This window comes from Vicugna pacos, chromosome 8, assembly GCF_048564905.1.
Source record: "Vicugna pacos chromosome 8, VicPac4, whole genome shotgun sequence".
NCBI classification, from domain to species: Eukaryota; Metazoa; Chordata; class Mammalia; order Artiodactyla; family Camelidae; genus Vicugna; species Vicugna pacos.
The window spans coordinates 65699670-65720739 of NC_132994.1; the positions used below are offsets into that span (position 1 = coordinate 65699670).

General features: G+C 38.4%; 1 protein-coding gene across 3 annotated transcripts in view; it reads left to right on the forward strand.

The window, feature by feature from the left end:
* CCDC170 (coiled-coil domain containing 170) overlaps positions 1-21070 on the forward strand; it is an 87774-nt gene that overhangs the window by 25756 nt on the left and 40948 nt on the right. For all 3 annotated transcript variants that reach the window (XM_072966050.1, XM_072966049.1, XM_072966051.1), the window contains exons 2-5: positions 54-182; positions 1484-1740; positions 5407-5551; positions 9375-9560. In XM_072966050.1, the coding sequence (XP_072822151.1) occupies positions 54-182; positions 1484-1740; positions 5407-5551; positions 9375-9560 (717 nt within the window). The remainder of the gene's footprint in view (positions 1-53; positions 183-1483; positions 1741-5406; positions 5552-9374; positions 9561-21070) is intronic.

Consider the following 21070-nt stretch of genomic DNA (forward strand, 5'->3'; position numbering starts at 1 on the left):
AAAAGATTGTTTAACTCTCCTCTTTCTATTTTGTCTTTCGGGAACCCTATCAGGAAACTTACAATCATCTCTTGGAAGTCCCGGCCACTCGGGAGCAGTTAAACCACTATCGGAATGTGGCCGAGACCGCACAAAGTGAGCTTGCAGCAACGTTGGTCAAATTCGAATCTGCTCAGTCTCAGGTAAAAGTGTGCATCTTCATACTCACAAATGGGCCTTGTTAGTGTCTTGCAGTGTGAAGCAGGGGAAAGACGGGAGTAGAAATAGGACCAAGGGACACAGACTCAAACTTTTTGACAAAGTTTATGCCTCTTCTCTTAGTGTGCACCTACCCTCTAGTTATGGAGAATTCCTGGAAGGTTGTACATTTGCCATGTTGCTGAGCAAGATGACATGGGTGGGTTCTGGATCTCAGAGGAGCTCCACATCTTCAAGAGCCCTGAGGACACCTGGGGACTTTGGGTTTGGATTGCGTGGGCTTTGGAGAACTTTTAGCATCTCTGGGACTACCTTTAACGTGGATTGCTTGCAGTTTGCAGCTCTGGGGGTGGAATTCTGACTCCCTTTCTTGTGGTGGTTCTGCTTGGGGACATTCTAGGAAGACAACTAAGATCCATCTCCCCTCTGGGTTGGATCAGATCTACTGTGGAGTTTCTGGGAGGTTCTCTCTAAGACTCATTGTGATCATAACCTTGTGGCTCCAAGGAGTCCTAGACTTGCCTGGGAGGTAACTAGCAGTCCCACTGGGCTACCAGGATCCTGCTGAAATGAGTTGATCATGTGTGTGTGTGAATAACTGCATACATGAATACTCACAGTTCCCAAGGAGTACATGCATTCATAAAGTTTTCTAATGGGGTGGACCTGATATCTTAATAAGGCTCATACTGTGTTCAGCATTTTGATGCCAAAGAGTTCACAGACATTAAAATGTTTCTTTTGTATAAATCCTATAATGATTTTCCTTTTCTCCTGTATTTTTTCTAGAAATACAAATATTATTCCCCTTTCTCACCCATAATAAGGATCTAGAAGGCAAGAGGGAGAAATACAGTGATATATCGAATAGTCTGTGTTTACTTGGGAAACGGCTGTGGCCGTGAAGTTACAAATAGCATAGCTGGTAGGTCCCATGTTTCATTGTCAGCAGCAATACAGAGTTAGAAAATGAGTTCCCATCGCAAAATATTTTATTGCTTTTTGCAAAATACACCACACATGTCTCCTGAGTGAACTTAAATCACCACAAGACAGTGCTCAATTATTTTCTGAAGACAGAATGTGAAGTCCACTATTGAGGCATATAATTTCCCGTCTGGTAACATGGAAACAAATATGAAAAAAAAAAAAAAAGAAAGGAAAGTTGGATTAAGTCATGAATAAAAGATTGAAATTTTAAATTATGGTTTTGGGTTTTTTCCAAAGATAATTCAAACTTACACATTGAAATCCTTTCCCTCATTTTACTTCTTTTCCACGTTAGCTACGGGACCTGCGATCCAAAATGCTTTCTAAAGAAGTTTCCTGTCAAGAGTTGAAAGCTGAAATGGAGAACTACAAGGAAAACAATGCCAGAAAATCATCTCTCCTCACCTCTTTGAGAGACAGAGTTCAGGAGCTGGAAGAGGAATCAGCGGCGCTCTCCACTGCTAAAATTAGAACAGAAATTACCGCTCACTCTGCCATCAAGGAGAACCAGGAGTTAAAGAAGAAAGTTGTAGCACTAGATGAGAAATTACAGTAAGGATATTTCAATGTATTTCTAATTGAGTCAGTGTTAAAACACTAGCTTCTGATAGCAGGATATGCCACTGGAGGCACTGGCATTTTGCAGTATGGGGGTCCTGAAACTCAACTTGGAAAAAAAATCATTGACCTTATGTATCTTTGGAGTCTTGAAATTTTTTCTCAAATTTATTTCTAAATGTCACAAAGAATCTTAACAAACATGGCGTTGTCCTAAGCATGTTTATGCCCTATTGATTAGGGCTGCAAATTCTTATGTGTAAAATTTGGGAGATTTCTCCTAAGCAGAGGTTTAACTGGAGGTGTGGAGTGGTTGGTGCACAGAGGGAGTTTATTCAGAAGCTAGTTCTGAAAATACCCCAGAAGTCCAGACCACCCCAGACCACCCTGAACACTCTAATGAGGTTATATCACCAGTTTATGTGAGAACTCATGAAATCTAGGTTTCTATACTTACTTCTGGCAGAAGGTGATTATTAAGATAAAATTGGGAGCTAGCTGTTCTTAAAATACACTTTAAAATTCTATGTATAGTAACTTCAATCACTTTATTAATAAAATACTTGATCTTTATTTTACTTATTTCATCTTAAAAAAATAAATTAAAAAATCCAATGCTTCTAGCTCTTGTCCTCTGTCTCACCTTCCATTTACAACAAAAGTCCTTAAAAAATGTTTGTGTATACTCCCTGTCTCCAGTTTCTCTCCTCTTTCAGATCTCCTCCACTGAAGACACTCATTAGTGACTAGAGACCGCACATTGCAAATTAAATGATCAGTCTTATCTTACTTGACCTTCCAGTCCATCAGTCAGTGTTGGTCTGTCTCCCTGAACCACTTTCTTCTTTTAGCTTTCAGAGCACTGCACATGCCTGCTTTTGATCCTACCTTTCTAGCTGCTCTTTCATTGTCTCTTGCTTCATCCCCCCAATGTCTTTGACTTCCAGATGTTGGAGTGCCCCAGGGCTCAGTCCTTGACTGTCTTCTCTCTTCTCTTGTCCAACTAAATTCACTCTCTCTGTGCCCTCATCCAGTCTCAGGGCTTAAAGTATGATCTAAATGCTTGTGACTCCCACGTTTCTAGATTTAGCCTGGATCCCTCCCCAGAACTCAAGACCCACATGTCTTACAACTTACTGGACATCTCCATGTTGATGTCCACAGGCATCTCAAACTTAATGTGTCCAAAAATGCTCTTGATATTTCCATAAAAATCCTCCTGCACTTTCCCTCATCTCACTTAATGGCAATTTCATTCTTCTAGTTGAACTTGGATCATCCTTACTTCTCTTTCTTTGATACTTCAGTAAACCCATCACCTGTCTCTACTGTCAAAATAAATCTAAATTTTGACCACTTCCCGTTGCCACCCTAGTTGCACAACCTGGTCTTAGCCAACTATCATCTCTCACCTGGATTATTGCAGTAGCCTCCTAAGTGCTTCCTTGCTCTGCCCGTGCCCCCTACAGCCAGAGTGATTCTGTTAAAACAAATGGTACATCATGAATCCTTTGCTCAGAGTCCTTCAATAACTTCTCTCCTCACTCAGGGTAAAGACAAAGTGTTTCCTTTGACCTAAAAGGCTCATCCTGACCAGGTTTCCCTCCAGTGTCTCCCGTATTCTTTCTGTTCCAGCCTTCTGGCTTCTTTGTTGTCTCTCGAATGAAACATACCAGGTGTGATTCTACCTCAGGACTTTTGCACTGGCTAATCCCTTTGCCTGGAATGCTCTTGCCCAGATATCACATGGCTGCCTCTCTGCTTCCTTTCGGTCTTCACTCAGAAGTCACCTTCTCAGTGAGGGCTTGTACGAGTCATTACATCTAAAATTTTACCCCGCTCCCCCCAGGTATTTCTTACTCCCTTTCCTGCTTAATATTTTCCTCTCCAATCCTTTTATAATATAATATATGTTTATACACATTCATATGTTGATTGTTGTCCATTTTCCCAACTAGAACATAAACCCCATGCAGGCAAGGGTGTTTATCTGTTTTGTTTACTACTGTATCTTTAGCAGCTTTAATAAAGCCTGATGCATCGTAAGTGCTCAATAAATATTAATTAAGCAAATGAGTAATGAAGTGATATACACACATTGTAAGAAAGCTTTAAAAAATATAGTAAGTATAGTAAAGTGCCAAAGAGAAATTAAAATTACTAAAAACCTTATGATTCCAGGAAAGCTATAGTTAACATTTTGTTCAACAGATTTTTAGACAATTGTACATAAATGATATCATGTGATGAACTGTTTTTCTTGAATCATATGTTGTAGATATTTTAAAAAGTCTTTCATTATATCATTTTTAATGGCCAGTGATATTCCATTGCCTGAAATATCGTAACTTACTTAACCAGTTCTTTTTGAAGTTTCCTTTAGGCACTTAGTTTAGTTCCACTCAAAAAATTATTATAAACCAAGGTTCAATGAATATCCATGCACATTCATATTTTCACATTTATGTGATTATGTCCTTATGATAGATGCCTGGAACTGGGTTGGATCAAAGGGAAATGCAAATAGGAGTGGAAATAGTTTAGAAATTCCTGGAATAGAGGAGTAGATTGAAATCTCGGAGTAATGTATAGAGTCATATACATAAGTCAATCAGAGCCATAGCATTAACTGTGTCTTTCATGAGTCAGGGAGACTGAATAAACATTACCTTTCACATGCTGAAAATAAGAACTTAGAGATATATTGATGTTGGTCTTTTATTGTTATACATTTTTCTAAATAGAAATATGATATGCTTTTGAGTATATGCAATTACATGCTTTGTTAATCTCTGAACAGCGTGAAAGAATTCGCAGTAAACACTCACCATGGTAAAAAGGGAAAGCAATAATCATGTTTATTATCTAGGGTACTAAAAATGATGCCAAATGATTGAAATGATTCTAATTTGCCTTTAAAACATGTCTATTTTTTGGTGATCTCTTAGTCTCTAACATTTAAAGCATTAGAAATAGACCCTGCTATTTCAGTAAACCTATGTGAGATTTGAAATAAAGTGGTCATAGTAAAGCACAAATTGACTGATTTTCCTTGATTGGCCCATTCCAATACCCTTTAAAAATTCTAGATGTGGGAAAACTAATAGTGATCTTGGCTGATAATTGAACACCTCTCTTTTCCATTGAGGGGAGCATCCCCTGCTTCTGATGTACTTTTTATTATAGTTATGCTTGGCCACGAACCAGAGAATGCCCCAAGTAACCCTGATAGAACATCGTATAGTGTTTGAAAATAAAACAAAGCCTCTCCAGAACCAACATCACATCACTCTCTTTCTTCCCCACGAAGTCCCAGCAGAGACTCATGACTGTGTGGATCTATGTGTGATCTAGAGGACTACCTGCACTTCTGCAGATCCTAAAAGGTCGGGGACAGCAGGCAGATAATCTGTCTCCCTTGCTCAGATGCCATGGAGATCTTCCTTTGCTTCTGCAAGGTGTAGGTGCCCCGGAGTTGCTTCCACTTCTCTCCCTCCTTAACGGGGCTTGCAGACAATAATGTGCTCTGTGTCTGGGGAAACTGTGTTGTGTTGAACACGATGATTCGTTATTTCTCAGCAGAGAGCTTGAGTTCTGAACTTGGGTGAATGGCATCTTCTTTGGTGTTAAAACTTGACTTATCTGTTATTTGCCTGATAGACAATGTTTAAAGGAAAACGAGAAGAATAAGAATCAAGCCTTGGAGAATTGCAGGAGACACGAGGAATTTCTGGCTCAACTTCGTGACTACTTAGATCCAGAGAAGAAGAATGAAAAGGCATCAGATGAAGATTTAATTCTAAAGGTGTTTACATGCAGATAAAAAAGACTATAAATTTAGTGGTCATTCTGACATGTGCCATGAAGAAAGAGCTGTGGTTGAGTCTGGGGGTAGCAGAACAGGACAGGAGCCGAGCCCTAGCATAGCATTGTCTGTGTGACCTGGGAAAAACCATATCACCTCTCTGAGCCTCAAATCCAAGGTTCTCTCTCTCATTATTTGAGATTAATTATTCTCCAGAAGGGATTGATTGCTTTGTCTAAAATATATTTAGCTAGTCAAATACAATTAATTATTCATTTTAATGATGTGTTTTAGGAAAATTTTGTTTTGTTTTAGTTATAAGACAGAAACACACACACCAAAAGAACAAAACCAGCTGTGTGTCATTTTTGGGATACTCACTGAGTCTAAGGTTAAGATTTAGTTCGAAAGTATTTTTTAACTTTATGCTAAAGCCAAAAAATTGAAATCCAGCTCTCATGTAACGTTACTGGCTTTTTCATTCCCCTACCCTCATTTGCAGTGGGAGGGGAATTAAAAAGAACTTTAACATATTATAAATAACTTTCAATTTGTTATATCTTCTTCAGAACATTCTTTTTTTTTTTTAGTGATTGTAAAGTTCCTTAAAGGTGGTTGTACTACAGACAATCATCCTTCCTCTCTGGCTGAAACAGTTTCCTCTTCATCCTTCAGTTTTTCATTATAAAAAAAAAGCCAACACTGCAACAATATATGAATATCTTCAGACATAAAAAAATTAAGGTGGAAATTAATTGTATCAATTGAATAATTCACTTGGCCTGTGGTGATTCATTAGGGCACCTGGAGGTATTTGGATGGAACCAGCATCTTTGCTTGTTTATAAACCTTTCGTATCCTTGCTTCCCCACAGATTTCCATGCAGCCATTCTTTTTTTTTTTTTTTAACGTCTTACAGTTTTTTAAAATTGAAATACAGTTGATTTACAATGTTGTGTTAGTTTCAGGTGTATAGCAAAGTGATTCAGTTATACATACATTTTATGTATTTTTAGTTTTTTAAGGTACTTCCACGCTGTCCTCCATAGTGACCACACCAATTTACATTCCCACCAACAGTGTAGGAGGGTTCCCTTTTCTCCACACCTTCTCCAGCATTTATTGTTTGTAAACCTTTTAATGATGGACATTCTGACCGACGTGAGGTGATACCTCATTGCAGTTTTGATTTGTGTTTCTCTAGTAATTAGCAGTGTTGAGCATCTTTTCATGTGCCTTTTGGCCATCTGTATGTCTTCTTTGGAGAAATGTCTATTTAGGGCTTCTGCCCATTTTTTGATTGGATTGTTTGTTTGATATTAAGTTGTATGAGCTGTTAGTATATTTTGGAAATTAAGCCCTTGTCAGTTGCATGGTTTACAAATATTTTCTCCCATTTTGTAGGTTCTTTTTATTTTGTTGATGGTTTCCTTTGCTATGCAAAAGCTTTTAAGTTTAATTAGGTCCTCTTTGCTTATTTTTGCTTTTATTTCCATTACTCTAGGAGACTGATTGAAAAAAATATTACTGCGATTTGTGTCAAAGAGTGTTCTGCCCATGTTTTCCTCTAGGAGTTTTAGAGTATCTGGCCCATGCAGCCATTCTTAGAGGCCACCCCTCAGTGGTTCATTGTTAAGCCTCCTGCGAAAGCTGCAGAATGACCCCATGTTAGCTCACTGATGGGTTTTGTCTGCGCAGACCTCCTGGGGTCCGCCTGATGCCCTGGAGGCACTGGACGCAGCTCCTGGTCCTCCCTGTTGCTGACACGTGACCAGGAGCCTGTCTGTTGAAGTCCACCTCACACTGTGGTTCGGGGGATTATCTTTAAAGGCAAGTGGTGGGGAAAAGAAAGTGAAATTAAGAAGCTCTTTCGTCCAGAGACCCTTTCCCACATCAGAAACAGTCTCCAGGTGCTAACCTGGCTGTTGATGCTGTGTTAACCATGCCTTCTTATTTCCCCTAATTCTAATGCTTTGATGTCTGGGGCCTTGCCGACCCAGGAGAGACTGGGTCCCAGGGTGAGCCAGTTGCTAGTGAATGACTCTCCTGGGTGCACAGCTTTCAAATGCAGATGACCAATTCAGAGCCCACGCCCCAGCCACTTCTATCAGGCCCTTACACTCTGGGCCATCACCCCAGGGCCAGGTGCCAGACGACTGGAGACAGCTCCTACCCTCCAGAACCCACTGAAATTGTTCAGACTAGCCAGTCGTAAGCTTGCTTACCCTGCCTCACCCATTCCTTCCTGTGGAGAGCATGTTTTCCCCCAGCTCCCTCTGTCTCCTGACCGGCCCTGGTGCTCCCTGCATGGCTCTGCGTGGCACGGTGTGCCCCCTCCTCTTGGGAACTGTGACTAACAAACTGTCTTTTCAGTTCTCCTGATCTGTTGGCCTCACTATACCTGAATAATAATATAAACTATATTTTTAAACAGATGGCAGGACCCTAAAGCTTTAGCATCCCAGTCACCGAGTTAGATCCCCATCTTTAAAAAAAAAATTCTTGGTCAAGAGCAAAAAGGCTGTTACCTTGAGCAATATGCTGAGAAGGGGAAAAAACCACTCCAATTTCACAGCCATTCCCTCACTTTTACCGCCCTGATGTACACACACACTCTAAGGAAACATGGTGGAAAAGAGGCGCTTCCTAAGAACTTACTTGACATTCCTCCATCTGTTTCCCAAATATTTAGTGAGTGATGACTATGCACTAGACACTGTTCTGGGTACTGGGGATGCAGCAGTGAATGAGACAAGCCTAAATCTGTGCCCTCCTAGAGCTTTCATTATTGTGGATAGAGATGATGAGGAAATAAACAAATAACTATCCAGTGTTACCCTGTGTAGTAAAAGGTGCAGTGAGGAAAAACCAATCAGATGTGGGGAAAGAGAGTGAAGCAGGTTGGAGGCATGGGATGCTAGTTTAGGTGGACTGGCTGAGGAGAGCCCCTCTGAGACGAGGACTTCTAAAGGATGCTGGAGAGTGAGCGTGCAGATATGAAGAAAACCGTTCAAGGGGGAGGGAACAGCCCTGAGTCAGGAGCAGGGCACCATGCTGGCAAATTGCTGAGACTGAAAGTTGTGCCACCTGCCCAGACGGTCCTAACACAAACACTGACCCTGCCATGTGGAGTTTCAGGTCCTCCCACAGGCATCCTTGTGGCCTTAGAGAGTGAGCTGTCTGCATGCCTGGTTCCTTTGGGCCGAGCAGCCTGGTTGGCTTTATTTTTCCTCCTTATAAATCTTGCACATTTTTATGAATGCTCCCAGTGAACCACTCAAATGCACAACATGAAGAGTGAAAAGCCCTGCTGGTCCCAGTGAGAACCATTGTTTGAGCATGTTATTCAGGATTTTGCTATGCTTACCTTAATTAGAAGGATTTTCTTTTTAAAAAAGAGAGTTCTGCCTTCTTTGCTGTATCCCCCCTCCCCCCGCCTCGTGCCAGGTAACGCCTTGCGGTGCCTGTGGACGGGGGCTGGCTGGGACTCCCTTCCTTCCTGGTCTGCTGTGGCTCCGTTAAGCATTTAGCAGCCAGGGGCTTGCGGATGCTTGTTCTGTCTGGAAGCTTTTGGCTGAACTCTCACCGTTGTTGCCTTGTAGCTACCTTTTGATGGATTTTAATTTGACCACCCGGTCTGCACATCACAACAGAGTTTAGAGGCTGCCTTTGAAAATGTTACCTTTTCAGTGGACGGAGAGATAGCGCTTCCACTGTTTCCATGTGATAATAGAATCATCGGGCACACAGATCGGTGTTGCTTAGAAAAAGTGGTCTGAAATTATTAATTTTTATGGGACAGCTGTCATTGCTTTCTCTTCAGCTTGGAGAGCTGGGCAAGGAAAATGCATTCATGAAAGGACAAATTGTAACTCTTGAAGAGACTGTAAATGTCCATGAGATGGAAGCAAAAGCTAGCAGAGAAACAATCATGAGGCTGGCTTCAGAAGTAAACAGAGGGCAGAAAAAGGCTGCCTCCTGCCTGGAAGAGAAAGGCAAGCTGAACCAGGTACGCTGCGTGAGTGTGTGTGTGCATCTCTGACCATGTTTATGAAGCAGGAATGGAAAACCAGGTGTGGATGAGCACACTGGTGTTATTGACCACAGTTTCAAAAGGCTCCTTTCAGCAGGAGGGCTGGGGAGCAGCCTGGGACTCAGTGATCTAACCAGGCCACTGGATACAGTTTTCTTCTGATTAGAAAAAAGAAAAATACAAGACACTTGAAAGTAAAAAGTTTGTAGATAATGTCTTATCTGGTTAAACTGTAAATTGAAATTTTTTAAATTAATTCTTCGGGAACAAAGCAGTCATGCATCCATTTAGATACAAAATTCTAAATGGACATAGGGGAATATAATGAAAAGTCTCCCCCTGGCCTTCCTCCCAGCCACCCAGCTTGCTCTCTTCAGAGACAACTTCTGTTAACAATTTCTTATATACCATTCTAGAAATAGTCTATATACATAAAGGCATATATTTATTCTTTTTATTCACTTTTAACACAAATGGTAACATGCTCTTCACACTTTATGTTCCTTTTTTTATTTACTTTCAAAAATGCTAAGATACTACATACTATTGTACACAAAGATGCTATGAATAATCTTATATCATTTCTCATATGTAAGAATATATCAGCAAGAGGAAATCCTAGAAGTAGGCTTGCTGGGTCAAAGATATGGGTATTGTAATTTTGAGAGATATTGCCAAGGGGGAGTGACTCAATTCTGAACTTTTATTTATACAATGAATTGCTTGATGTTTTAAAATTAGCTAGAACCTGTTTGAGCATGAGAATTAATACTGTATTTTTAAGAATACTACATAACCCTTTAATTATGTTTAAAAATTTTTATAGCAAAGAAAGTAATTATGGGAGAAATAACAATGATTGATTTCCCAAAGCAGAAGTGAGCTGGTGCAATCAGTTAATAAAATACATAGGAGTTTGAAATTAGGAAATGACTAATGCTGAAAAAGAGAGGCTCTGTGAGGGGTGAAGGTTTGGTCGTGTCCCAGAGGCTGTGAAGGGGCCTCTGGAATCACTGGGATGCAGTGGAAAGGACCGTCTTTGTGGGAACTCCTCTTTGGCTTTCCAGTTTACAGTGATGTCACTGCCAAGTGAGGTGAGATGGGAAGTTGACATGTGAACATGATTCACAGTAATAATCATAATAATTTTTATTTCCCCCCAATTCCCTGTATCAAAAAACCCTTCTTACCACTGGATTTCTTCTTCTGACACATTAACTTTGTGAAAGGAGCAAAGATTTTATCTCTGTTATCAAGTCAGTTCAATCATTTCAAAACCTTTGTCTTAGTCTGCTCTGGCTGCTGTAACAGAATGCCATACATTGGGTGGCTTAAACAACACACAGTTATTTCTCAGAGTTCTGGGGGCTGGGAAGTCCAAGATGAAGGTTTCCTGGTGAGAGTCCTCTTCCAGACTTGCAGATGACTGCCCTCTTGCCGTGTCTTCACATGGCAGGGAGAGTGAGCAAGATCTCTGGTGTCTTTTACAAGGGCGCAGATCCCAACGTGAGGGCCCCACCCTCAAGATCTTATCCAAACCTAATTACCTCTCAAAGGCCTCATCTCCAGGCACCACCATCACATTGGATGTTAGGGCTTTAACATATGAATTTTAAGGGGACACAATTCACTCCATAGCGATCCTCAATTATTTTTCTCCAACAGTTTCTTAGGAGAAACTTTGAACATATAGAAAGGATGAAGGAATACAGTGAACACCCACTTATTACCCATCCAGTGCAGCATTTATTAATATTTTGCTATATTTGCTTCATTACTTTACACACACACACACACACACACACACACGCACACACATGGATTTGCAGAATCACTTGAAAATATGTCGTGGACTTCATGTGTATTGTTTCTGACTACTGCAGCATATGTATCTTAAGAAGAAGGACATTATCCTATCTAAACCACAATACCATTTTCTAAAAGTCAACAATAATGCTACAGTATCATCTGTGGAGGTTTTCAGGCCCACAGGTTCTTTGTGCCCTTGAGAGGTGAAGTTTAATCCCCCTCCCCTTGTGGGCTGGACAAAGCGGCTCACTTCCAGTGAGCAGAATACGTCAGAAGTGATGGGATGTCACTTTTGAGATTATGTTATGAAAACACTTTGGCTTTTATCTTAGACACACTCTCTTGAGTCACTGCTTTTGAGGGAAACCAGCTGTCATGTGGTGGGGGCACTCAGCCAGTTGCAAAGTCTGTGAGCCCAGGAACCAAGGTCTATCAGCTACCAAGTGAGTGAGCTTGGAAGTGAATCCTCCTTCAGTTGAATCTTGAGATGAGGGTAGTCCAGATCAACAGCTTGACTAAAACCTTACGAGAGACTTTGAGTCAGAAACACCCGGCTAAGTCAGGCTCAGATTTCTGACCCACAGAAGTGATGAAATAATGATGTTTGTTGTATTAAGCCACTAAATTTGGGGGTAATTTGTAATATAGCAATAATCAATAACCATCTCATACTCATATTCATATTCAAATTTCATCATTTGCTACAAGAATGTCTTTTATAGTTGTTTTCTTTTCCAAATTGGGTTCCAGTCTAGGTTCATTCGTTGCATTTTTGGGTTATTTTTAGCCTTTTATAGGTTTAAAAAAAACAGTGTTGACTTCTTGGAGAGTCCAGAGCAGTGGTCTGGTTGTTCCTTCAAGGTGTTATTTCACTTGTTTCTCTGCACCCTGTACACTTAAAGTTGTATCTAGAGACTATATTGGGTTCAGGTCAAATCTTTTCGGCAAGATTATTTCGAAGGTAAAGTTACATACTTCTTATTGCATTGCATTAGAGACAAATCATCTTAGATTTTTCCATTGTTGCTGGAACTAAGTTTGATTCCTCATCTCTTTAGTGAAAAGGTACATTTTTTTTCCTTCTGCAGTCAAGTAAGGTATCTGTGGGGTGATAAGTGGCAGGTTATTTCTGTTCCCCAGTGAGTTTACCTAACGGTGTTGTCATCCATTGATCCTTGCCTGGATTAACTTACATCAGAGGTGGCAAAGTGGTAATAGTCTAATTTTATTATTCCTTCTACTCATTAGGTGGCATTCTTCTGTAAAGGAAAGCTTTTTTGGGGAGGTTTACTTTCCTTTTATTTTCAATTCTATGGACACATGAATTTTTATTGACTTACTGTGTTACGATCAATTCTTCTTCTTTTGGTGCTCCAGACCCACCACGTTTGGCCAGTAGGAGTCCCTGTGACATGATCTCTGTGACCTCATAACCTGACTCCTTTAGTCTTTCAATGCTTTTTTCCTTTCTGATGGAAGATGATATCTTAGGCTCACTTAGAATTTTCAGACCATAGAACTAAAATTAGCCTATTTTCTATGGAGCTTCGATTCCTTTTCCTGGGGGAATGGTGCTTAGAAGCCAAGATTCAGGCTTTTGGTGTGCTCCTTGCTTTGAGGTGTCATTGCTTTCAGTGGACAGAGCTAGAAATACTTTTTTAGTAATAAATTATACTGATATTTTTAATTAAAAGTAGTATTCTAGAGTTTTCTTAATATCTTTTTATTTTATATTAGTATCTTTTGGATCCTAACAATTTTTACTCATTTGCTTTGTTTTACAATATATAAAAAATTATTTCAAAATTACACTTTCAATATTTTACCTACCAATAAACCTTCTTAGTGAAGTTTAAGGCTCTCAGGCTTTTTACACTAGTACTATCAGCAATCATAGTATAATAGTCACCATTTATCAGTCACTTACCATTAGCATAGTCAAGTGCTCAGAGTTTATATACTTTGCTCACGTTTGCACAGCTATTAAGTGGCAAAGTGATTTGAACCCTGGTCATTATGTTATTGTGCTTTTATCAATAATCCCCTTTACATGTATATTCCTACGTATGTGTCTTCCTACGTATGTGTCTGCTGCCAAAAATTATTTGTCAGTGGAACAATAAAAATAAGTACCTATGCAAATTTCCTCAGTGAATGAATGACTTTAATTTGATTACAAATAGTAGTTGTTGAATCATCAAGCCTTGAAAACTATGAAGAACTTAATGTTTGTCTATAAAGATACATTTCTGGAGATGAGCAGTTGGAGATGAAAATGTATCATAAGAGCACATTAAAGATACAGAACTTATTCCTCTTCTTATGTAAGTGTCTTTACTTTCAAATGACTGATGATGCAATGTTGTTCAGACTTGTGAAACACATTCACATTGGGATCAAGTTCCTGCCAAAGTAATAAAAATTATTGAAAAAATATGGGCAATATAAAACTTGAGGTCTTTAACAAGGTACTCATTCATGGGATTATGATTCCAAAGATTTACGACTGAAAAACACTGTCAAATGGTTTTACTGACACATTAATGGTCTCAGGAAGAGTCTTTATAATGCTTTCTAAAACTCTGTTTTTGAGATAGGAAACTTACTGTCTTAGTAAAGTCCAGAATGATTGATTGCAGAGGTAGAAGTATCTGCAGGGCTGGGGTGCTGTTTCTACCAAACTTAGTTTTTCTTATTTTCTTCATAATTTTATTTAAATTAAGTTATGAAAATTTCCCAGATAAAAATCCAGGTGATTCATTATTCAAATGGAAAATATATTAATTGAAAAACTTTCATAGTTAGTATTGCAGTATGTGTTAAAACAACTGTCAAGGATTGGCACCTTTTCCTTTTGTTGTCTCGAAATAATCCGAATAATAGTCACTTTATCTACGTTAGCCCCACACCTATTTCCTATAGACTAGAAGTTTCAATCAGTGAAACAGAAATTAAACTTACATAATGAATTTCAGACAGCTTCTTTTCCTTCACATGGCTCACATTTTCTTTAGTTCTAGTGGCCAGAATTGAAGCTAGGAAAGAATATTGGCTCTGGAGTCAGTAGGCCTGGTTTGGAAGGATGCCCTTTCAGCTTTCTTGGTTTGTTGTCCTGCAGCAGTGTGTGTTAAAGAGGATTGAGCATAAAAGAGACACAACAAGCAGAGTGGCTAAGAGGTGAGCCTCTTGGGTTTTTATCTAGGCTCCAGAATCATTTGGCTGTGTGATCTGAGCCATATGACTTTACCTCTCTGAACTTCAGTTTCTTGTGTATAAAATGGGAACATAATTTAAGGCTTTACCACTTAAAATTATTTTTAGAATCAAATGCTGTAATATACGTAAAGCACTCAAGACAGCCCCAGGGCATAATTGATGCTCAGTGTTTTAATTTCCCTTTTCTAGTTATTTACTTTTACCTAGGGATTAAAATAAACTTATGGTTATTTTAAGAGTACAGGCATATCCCTATCCAATTACCCAGGACATATTTCACAGAACTAGAACAAATCATAATAAAATTTATATGGAACCATCAAAGACCTAGAATTGCTAAAGCATTACTGAAGAGAAAGAAAGAGGCTGGAGGAATAACTCTCCCAGACTTCAGACAATACTATAGAGCTACAGTCATCAAGACAGCATGGTATACATATAGACCAATGGAACAGAATAGAGAGCCTAGAAATGAACCCACAAACTTTTGGTCAACTCATCTTCGACAAAGGAGGCAAGAATATACAATGGAATAAAGACAGTCTCTTCAGCAAATGGTGTTGGGAAAACTGGACAGCAGCATGTAAAACAATGAAGCTAGAACACTCCCTTACACCATATACAAAAATCAACTCAAAATGGATTAAAGACTTAAACATAAGACAAGATACAATAAACCTCCTAGAGGAAAACATAGGCAAAACATTATCTGACATACATTTCAAAAATTTTCTCCTAGAAGAAATAAAAGCAAGAATAAACAAATGGGACCTAATGAAACTTACAAGCTTCTGCAGAGCAAAGGAAACCAGAAATAAAACAAGAAGAAAACCTACGGAATGGGAGAAAATTTTTGCAAGTGAAACCGACAAAGGCTTGATCTCCAAAATATATAAGCAGCTCATACGACTCAATAAGAAAAAAATAAACAACCCAATCCAAAAGTGGGCAGAAGACCTAAACAAGCAATTCTCCAAGGAAGACATACAAATGATCAAAAAGCACATGAAAAAATGTTCAATATCACTAATTATCAGAGAAATGCAAATCAAAACTACAATGAGGTATCACCTCACACCAGTCAGAATGGCCGTCATTCAAAAATCCACAAATGACAAATGCTGGAGAGGCTGTGGAGAAAGGGGAACCCTCCTACACTGCTGGTGGGAATGCAGTTTGGTGCAGCCACTATGGAAAACAGTGTGGAGATTCCTCAAAAGACTAGGAATAGACTTACCATATGACCCAGGAGTCCCACTCCTGGGTTTGTATCAAGAAGGAAATCTACTTCAGGATGACACCTGCACTCCAATGTTCATAGCAGCACTATTTACAACAGCCAAAACATGGAAACAGCCTAAATGTCCATCAATAGGTGACTGGATAAAGAAGAGGTGGTATATTTATACAATGGAATACTACTCAGCCATAAAAACCGACAACATAATGCCATTTGCAACAACATGGATGCTCCTAGAGAATGTCATTCTAAGTGAAGTAAGCCAGAAAGAGAAAGAAATATACCATATGAGATCGCTCATATGTGGAATCTAAAAAACAAAAACAAAAACAAACAAACAAACAAAAACAAAGCATAAATACAGGACAGAAATAGACTCATGGACAGAGAATACAGACTTGTGGTTACCAGGGGGGTAGAGGGTGGGAAGGGATAGACTGGGATTTCAAAATTGTAGAATAGATAAACAAGATTACACTGTATAGCACAGGGAAATATACACAAAATGTTATGATAAATCACAGAGAAAAAAATGTGACAATGAGTGTGTACATGTCCATGAATGACTGAAAAATTGTGCTGAACGCTGGAATTTGACACAACACTGTAAAATGATTATAAATCAATAAAAAATGTTAAAAAATTATAAAAAAAAAGAGTACAGGCATATGGAAAGAGTTCCTGGAAGTGAGAAATTGTTAGACAGGATAAATTACTAAAGAAAGATTAAAGATTTCTTTACAATCATAGAGTGACAATATTGGAAGGGACCTGAGAGTCTTCTAGAATCTAGATCATATAACTCGATGTGCAATAAGAATCATCTTTATTATAATTTTTTTTTTATTGAAGTACGGCCAGTTATAATTTATCAGTTGCTAGGGTACAGCACAATGTCCCAGTCATGCATATACATACATATATTCATTTTCAGATTCTAAGAATCACCTTTAAAATGTCCCTGTCTCGCTGGTGTCCAGCCTTCCCTTGAGCTCCTCCAGAGGCAGGGAACTCACTGCTGTACAAGGAGGGCCACCTCCTCTGTGCAGTTCTAATTGTTTGACACTTCTTCATTGTAGCAAATCAGAGTCAGAATGCCTATAATTCATGTCTTCATCCTGGTTCTTTTTACTTCCAGTTTTTTTGAGATATAAATGCCATACAGCACTGTATAAATCTAAGATGTACATAGCATAATGGTTTGACTTACATATATCATGAAATGATTATCACAATAAGTTTAGTGAACATCCGTCATCTCATGTAAATACAAAATTAAATAGAAATCATTTTCCTTGTGATGAGAACTCAGGATTTACTCTCTTAACAACTTTCATATATAACATACAGTAGTGTTAATTATATGTATGTTATCTATTGCATTCCTAGTAGTTATTTGTCTTTTAAGTGGGAGTTTGTATCTTTTGATTGCTTTCATCCAACTCCCCCTCCCCCTCTCTCACATCCCTAGTTACCACAAATCTGATCTCTTTTTCTATGAGTTTGTCTGTTTGCTTTGAAGTATATTTGTCCTACAACACAGTGTTAGTTCCTTTAATGCAACATAGTGATTTGATATTTCTGTACATCTCAAAATGATCATCAGGATAAAATCTAGTTACATCTGTCATGATAAAAATATAATACACAATTACTGAGTATATTCCCCACAGTGTCCATTTCATATCTGTGACCCATTTATTTTGTTTTGCTTTATTTTATTTTATTTTTTTGAGGGCAAGTTAATTAGGATTTAATTATTTAATTAGTTAATTAATTAATTTTAATGGAGGTACTGGGGATTGAACTCAGGACCTTCTGTATGCTAATTAAGCATGTACTCTACCACTGAGCTATATCCTCCCCCTGTCATTTATTTTGTCTGGAAGTTTGTACCTCTTAATCTCCTTCACCTATTTCTCTTCCTTCATCCCCCTACACCCTGGCAACCACCTGTTTGCTCTCTGTATCTGTGACTCTTTCTGTTTTATTTGTTAATCTGTTTTGTGTTTTAGATTGCACATATAAGTGAAATCATACAGTATTTGTCTTTCTCTGTCTGACATTTCACTTAGTGTATTACCCTATAGGTCCAACCATGTTGTCCCTAATGACAAGATTTCATTCTTCTTTATGGCTGAGTAATATTCCATTATATATGTGTATCTATATCATTTCTTCTTTATATTCCTCTATAGATGGGCATTTAGGTTGCTTCCCTGTCTTGGCTATTGTGTATAATGCTGCAATGAACATAAAGGGACACATATCTTTTTTCTAATTAGTGTTTTCATTTTCTCTGGATAAATATCCAGGAGTGAAATTGCTGGATCACATGGTTGTTCAATTTTTAATTTTTTGAGGAATCTCCCTCTCTACTGTTTTCCACAGTGGCTGCACCAATTTACATTCCATCAACCAGGAACCAAGGTTTCCTGCTATTTGTTGTCTTACTGATAACAACCATACTGACAGGTGTGAAGTAATATCTCATTGTGGTTTTGATTTGCATTTACCTGATGATTAGTGATGTTGAACATCTTTTCATGTGTCTGTTGGCCATCGGTCCTTGTTGGAAGAATGTCTTTTCAGGTCCTCTGCCCATTTTTTAATCTCGTTCATTTTTTTTTGGATGTTGAGTTACATGAGTTCTTTGTATATTTTGGATATTAACCCTTAATCAGATTTATTGTTTGCTAATATCTCCTTCCATTTAATAGGCTACCTTTTCACTTTGTTGATAGTTTCCTTTTTTTAGTTTGATGTAGACCCATTTGTTTATCTTAGAAAAATTTTTTATAATGGTGGTACTGGGGATTGAACCAGGACCTTGTGTATGCTAAGCATGTGTTTTACCACTGAGCTAAAACTACCTCCCCCTAATTTTTTAGTTATTTTGTTTCCCTTGCCTGAGGAGATAGGTCCAAAAATATTACTAAGACTGATGTCAAAGAGAATACTGCCTATGTTTTTTTCCCTAGAAATTTTATGTTTCAGTTCTTTATTTATCTTTAATCCATTTTGAATTTATTCTTGTACATGATGTGAGAAAGTAGCCCAGTCTAGTTCTTTTGCATGTAGCTGTCCAGTTTCCCCAACACCATTTATTGAAGAGCCTGTCTTTTCCCCATTGTATATTCTTGCCTCCTTTGTTGTAGATTAATAGTCCATATAAGTGTGGCTTTATTTCTGGGATCTCTATTCTAGTCCACTGATCTATGTGTCTGTTTTTGTGCCAGTGCTATACTGTTTTGACTACTGTAGCTTTGTAGTAATAGTTTGAGATCAGGGAGTGTGATACCTCCAGCTTTGTTCTTCTTTCTCAAGAATGTTTTGGCTATTTGGGCTCTTTTTTTAGAATTGTTCTAATTCTATGAAAACTATCGTTGCATTGAGTTTGTAGATTACCTTGGGCAGTATGGTCATTTTAACAATATTAATTCTTTCAATCCATGAGCATGGTATATCTTTCCATCTGTTTAAGTTATCTTCAATTTCTTTCATCAGTGTCTTATAGTCTTCTGAATACAGAAGACTTTTTTTTTTCTTTTACCTTCTTAGATTTATTCCTAGTTATTTAATTATTTTTATGTGGTTGTAAATGGGATAATTTTCTTGATTTCTCTTCCTGATAGTTTGCTGTTTGTGTACAGAAATGCAACAGATTTCTGTGTATTAATTTTGTATCCTGCGACTTTACCAGATTCATCGATGAGTTCTAGCAGTGGCATCTTTAGGATTTTCTATGTATAGTATAGGATTTTCTATGTATTAATTTTGTATCCTGCGACTTTACCAGATTCATCGATGAGTTCTAGCAGTGGCATCTTTAGGATTTTCTATGTATAGTATACTATACATATATTTGCAGTGACAGTTTTGCTTCTTCCTTTCCAATTTGATTGTTTTAATTTATTTTTCTTTGATTGCTGTGGCTAAACCTTCCAATACTATGTTGAGTACAAGTGGCAAGAGTGGGCATCCTTATCATGTTCCTGATCTTAGAGGAAGTGCTTTTAGCTTTTCACCATTGACTACGACATTAGCTATGGGCTTGTCATATGTGGCCTTTATTATGTTGAGGTATGTTCCACTGTATACCCACTTTCTGGAGAGTTTTTTGTTAAATCATAAATAGATGTTGAATTTTGTCAAAATCATTTTCTATATATCTATTGAGATGATCATATGATTTTTATTCTTCAATATATTAATGGAATGTATCACATTGATTGATTTGCAGATATTGAACCATAGTTGCATCTCTGGGATAAATCCCACCCAGTTATGGTGTATATCCTTTTAAAGTATTATTGAAATCGGTTTGCTAATATTCTGTTGAGGATTTTTGCATCTATGTTTATCAGAGATACTGGCCTGTAATTTTCTTCTTTTGTGATAATCTGTGTCTGGTTTTGATATCAGGATAATGCTGACCTCATAGAATGAGTTTGGAAATGTTTCTTCCTTTGTAAGTTTTTGGAATAATTTGAGAAGGATAGGTGTTAACTCTTCTGTAAATGTTTGGTAGAATTCATCTATGAAGCTATTTGGTCCTAGACTTATGTTTGTCAGAAGTTTTTAAATTACTGATTTAATTTTATTACTAATGATCAGTCTAGTCATATTTTCCATTTCTTCCTGATTCAGTCTTGTAAGATCGTATATTTCTAGGAATTTGGGCTGGCTAAGTGGGCCAAGGTATCCCAGAGCTGGTGTTAGCTCATTGGTATGTGGGGTGGGTCACAATGGTCCTCAGTCTGGTGTCTGCCTGCTGGCTGATGGGGCTGGTTCCTTGGGTGGCTGCCTGAGGTGGCTGCTGGTGGCTGCAGCCAAGTCCTGTCAGCTGGCTACAGGCCCTGGAGGGTCCCAGGGCTAGTGCAGGTGCACTGGTAGGTGGGACCTGATTCTGGGCTGTCTGGTAGGTGAGCAAGAGGATCACTGGGTCCTGAGGAAGCCAGCCAGTTAGTGGGTAGTGCTGTGTTCCTGCCCATCTAGCTGTCTAGCCTGAGGCATCCCAGTACAGGTTCTGAGAGGCTGGTGGGCAATATGTTGGTGTTAATAAGCTAGAAGGAGGATTCTAAAATGGTTAGGAATTAAAATGAAAATAAACACTAAAATAATATCTGCTCATATTTTAAAAAACTAAAAATATTAATGACTCCAAAGTGAAATTTAAAACTCTCTCTCTTCCCACTTCTAGCCTCATTTTACATTCTTG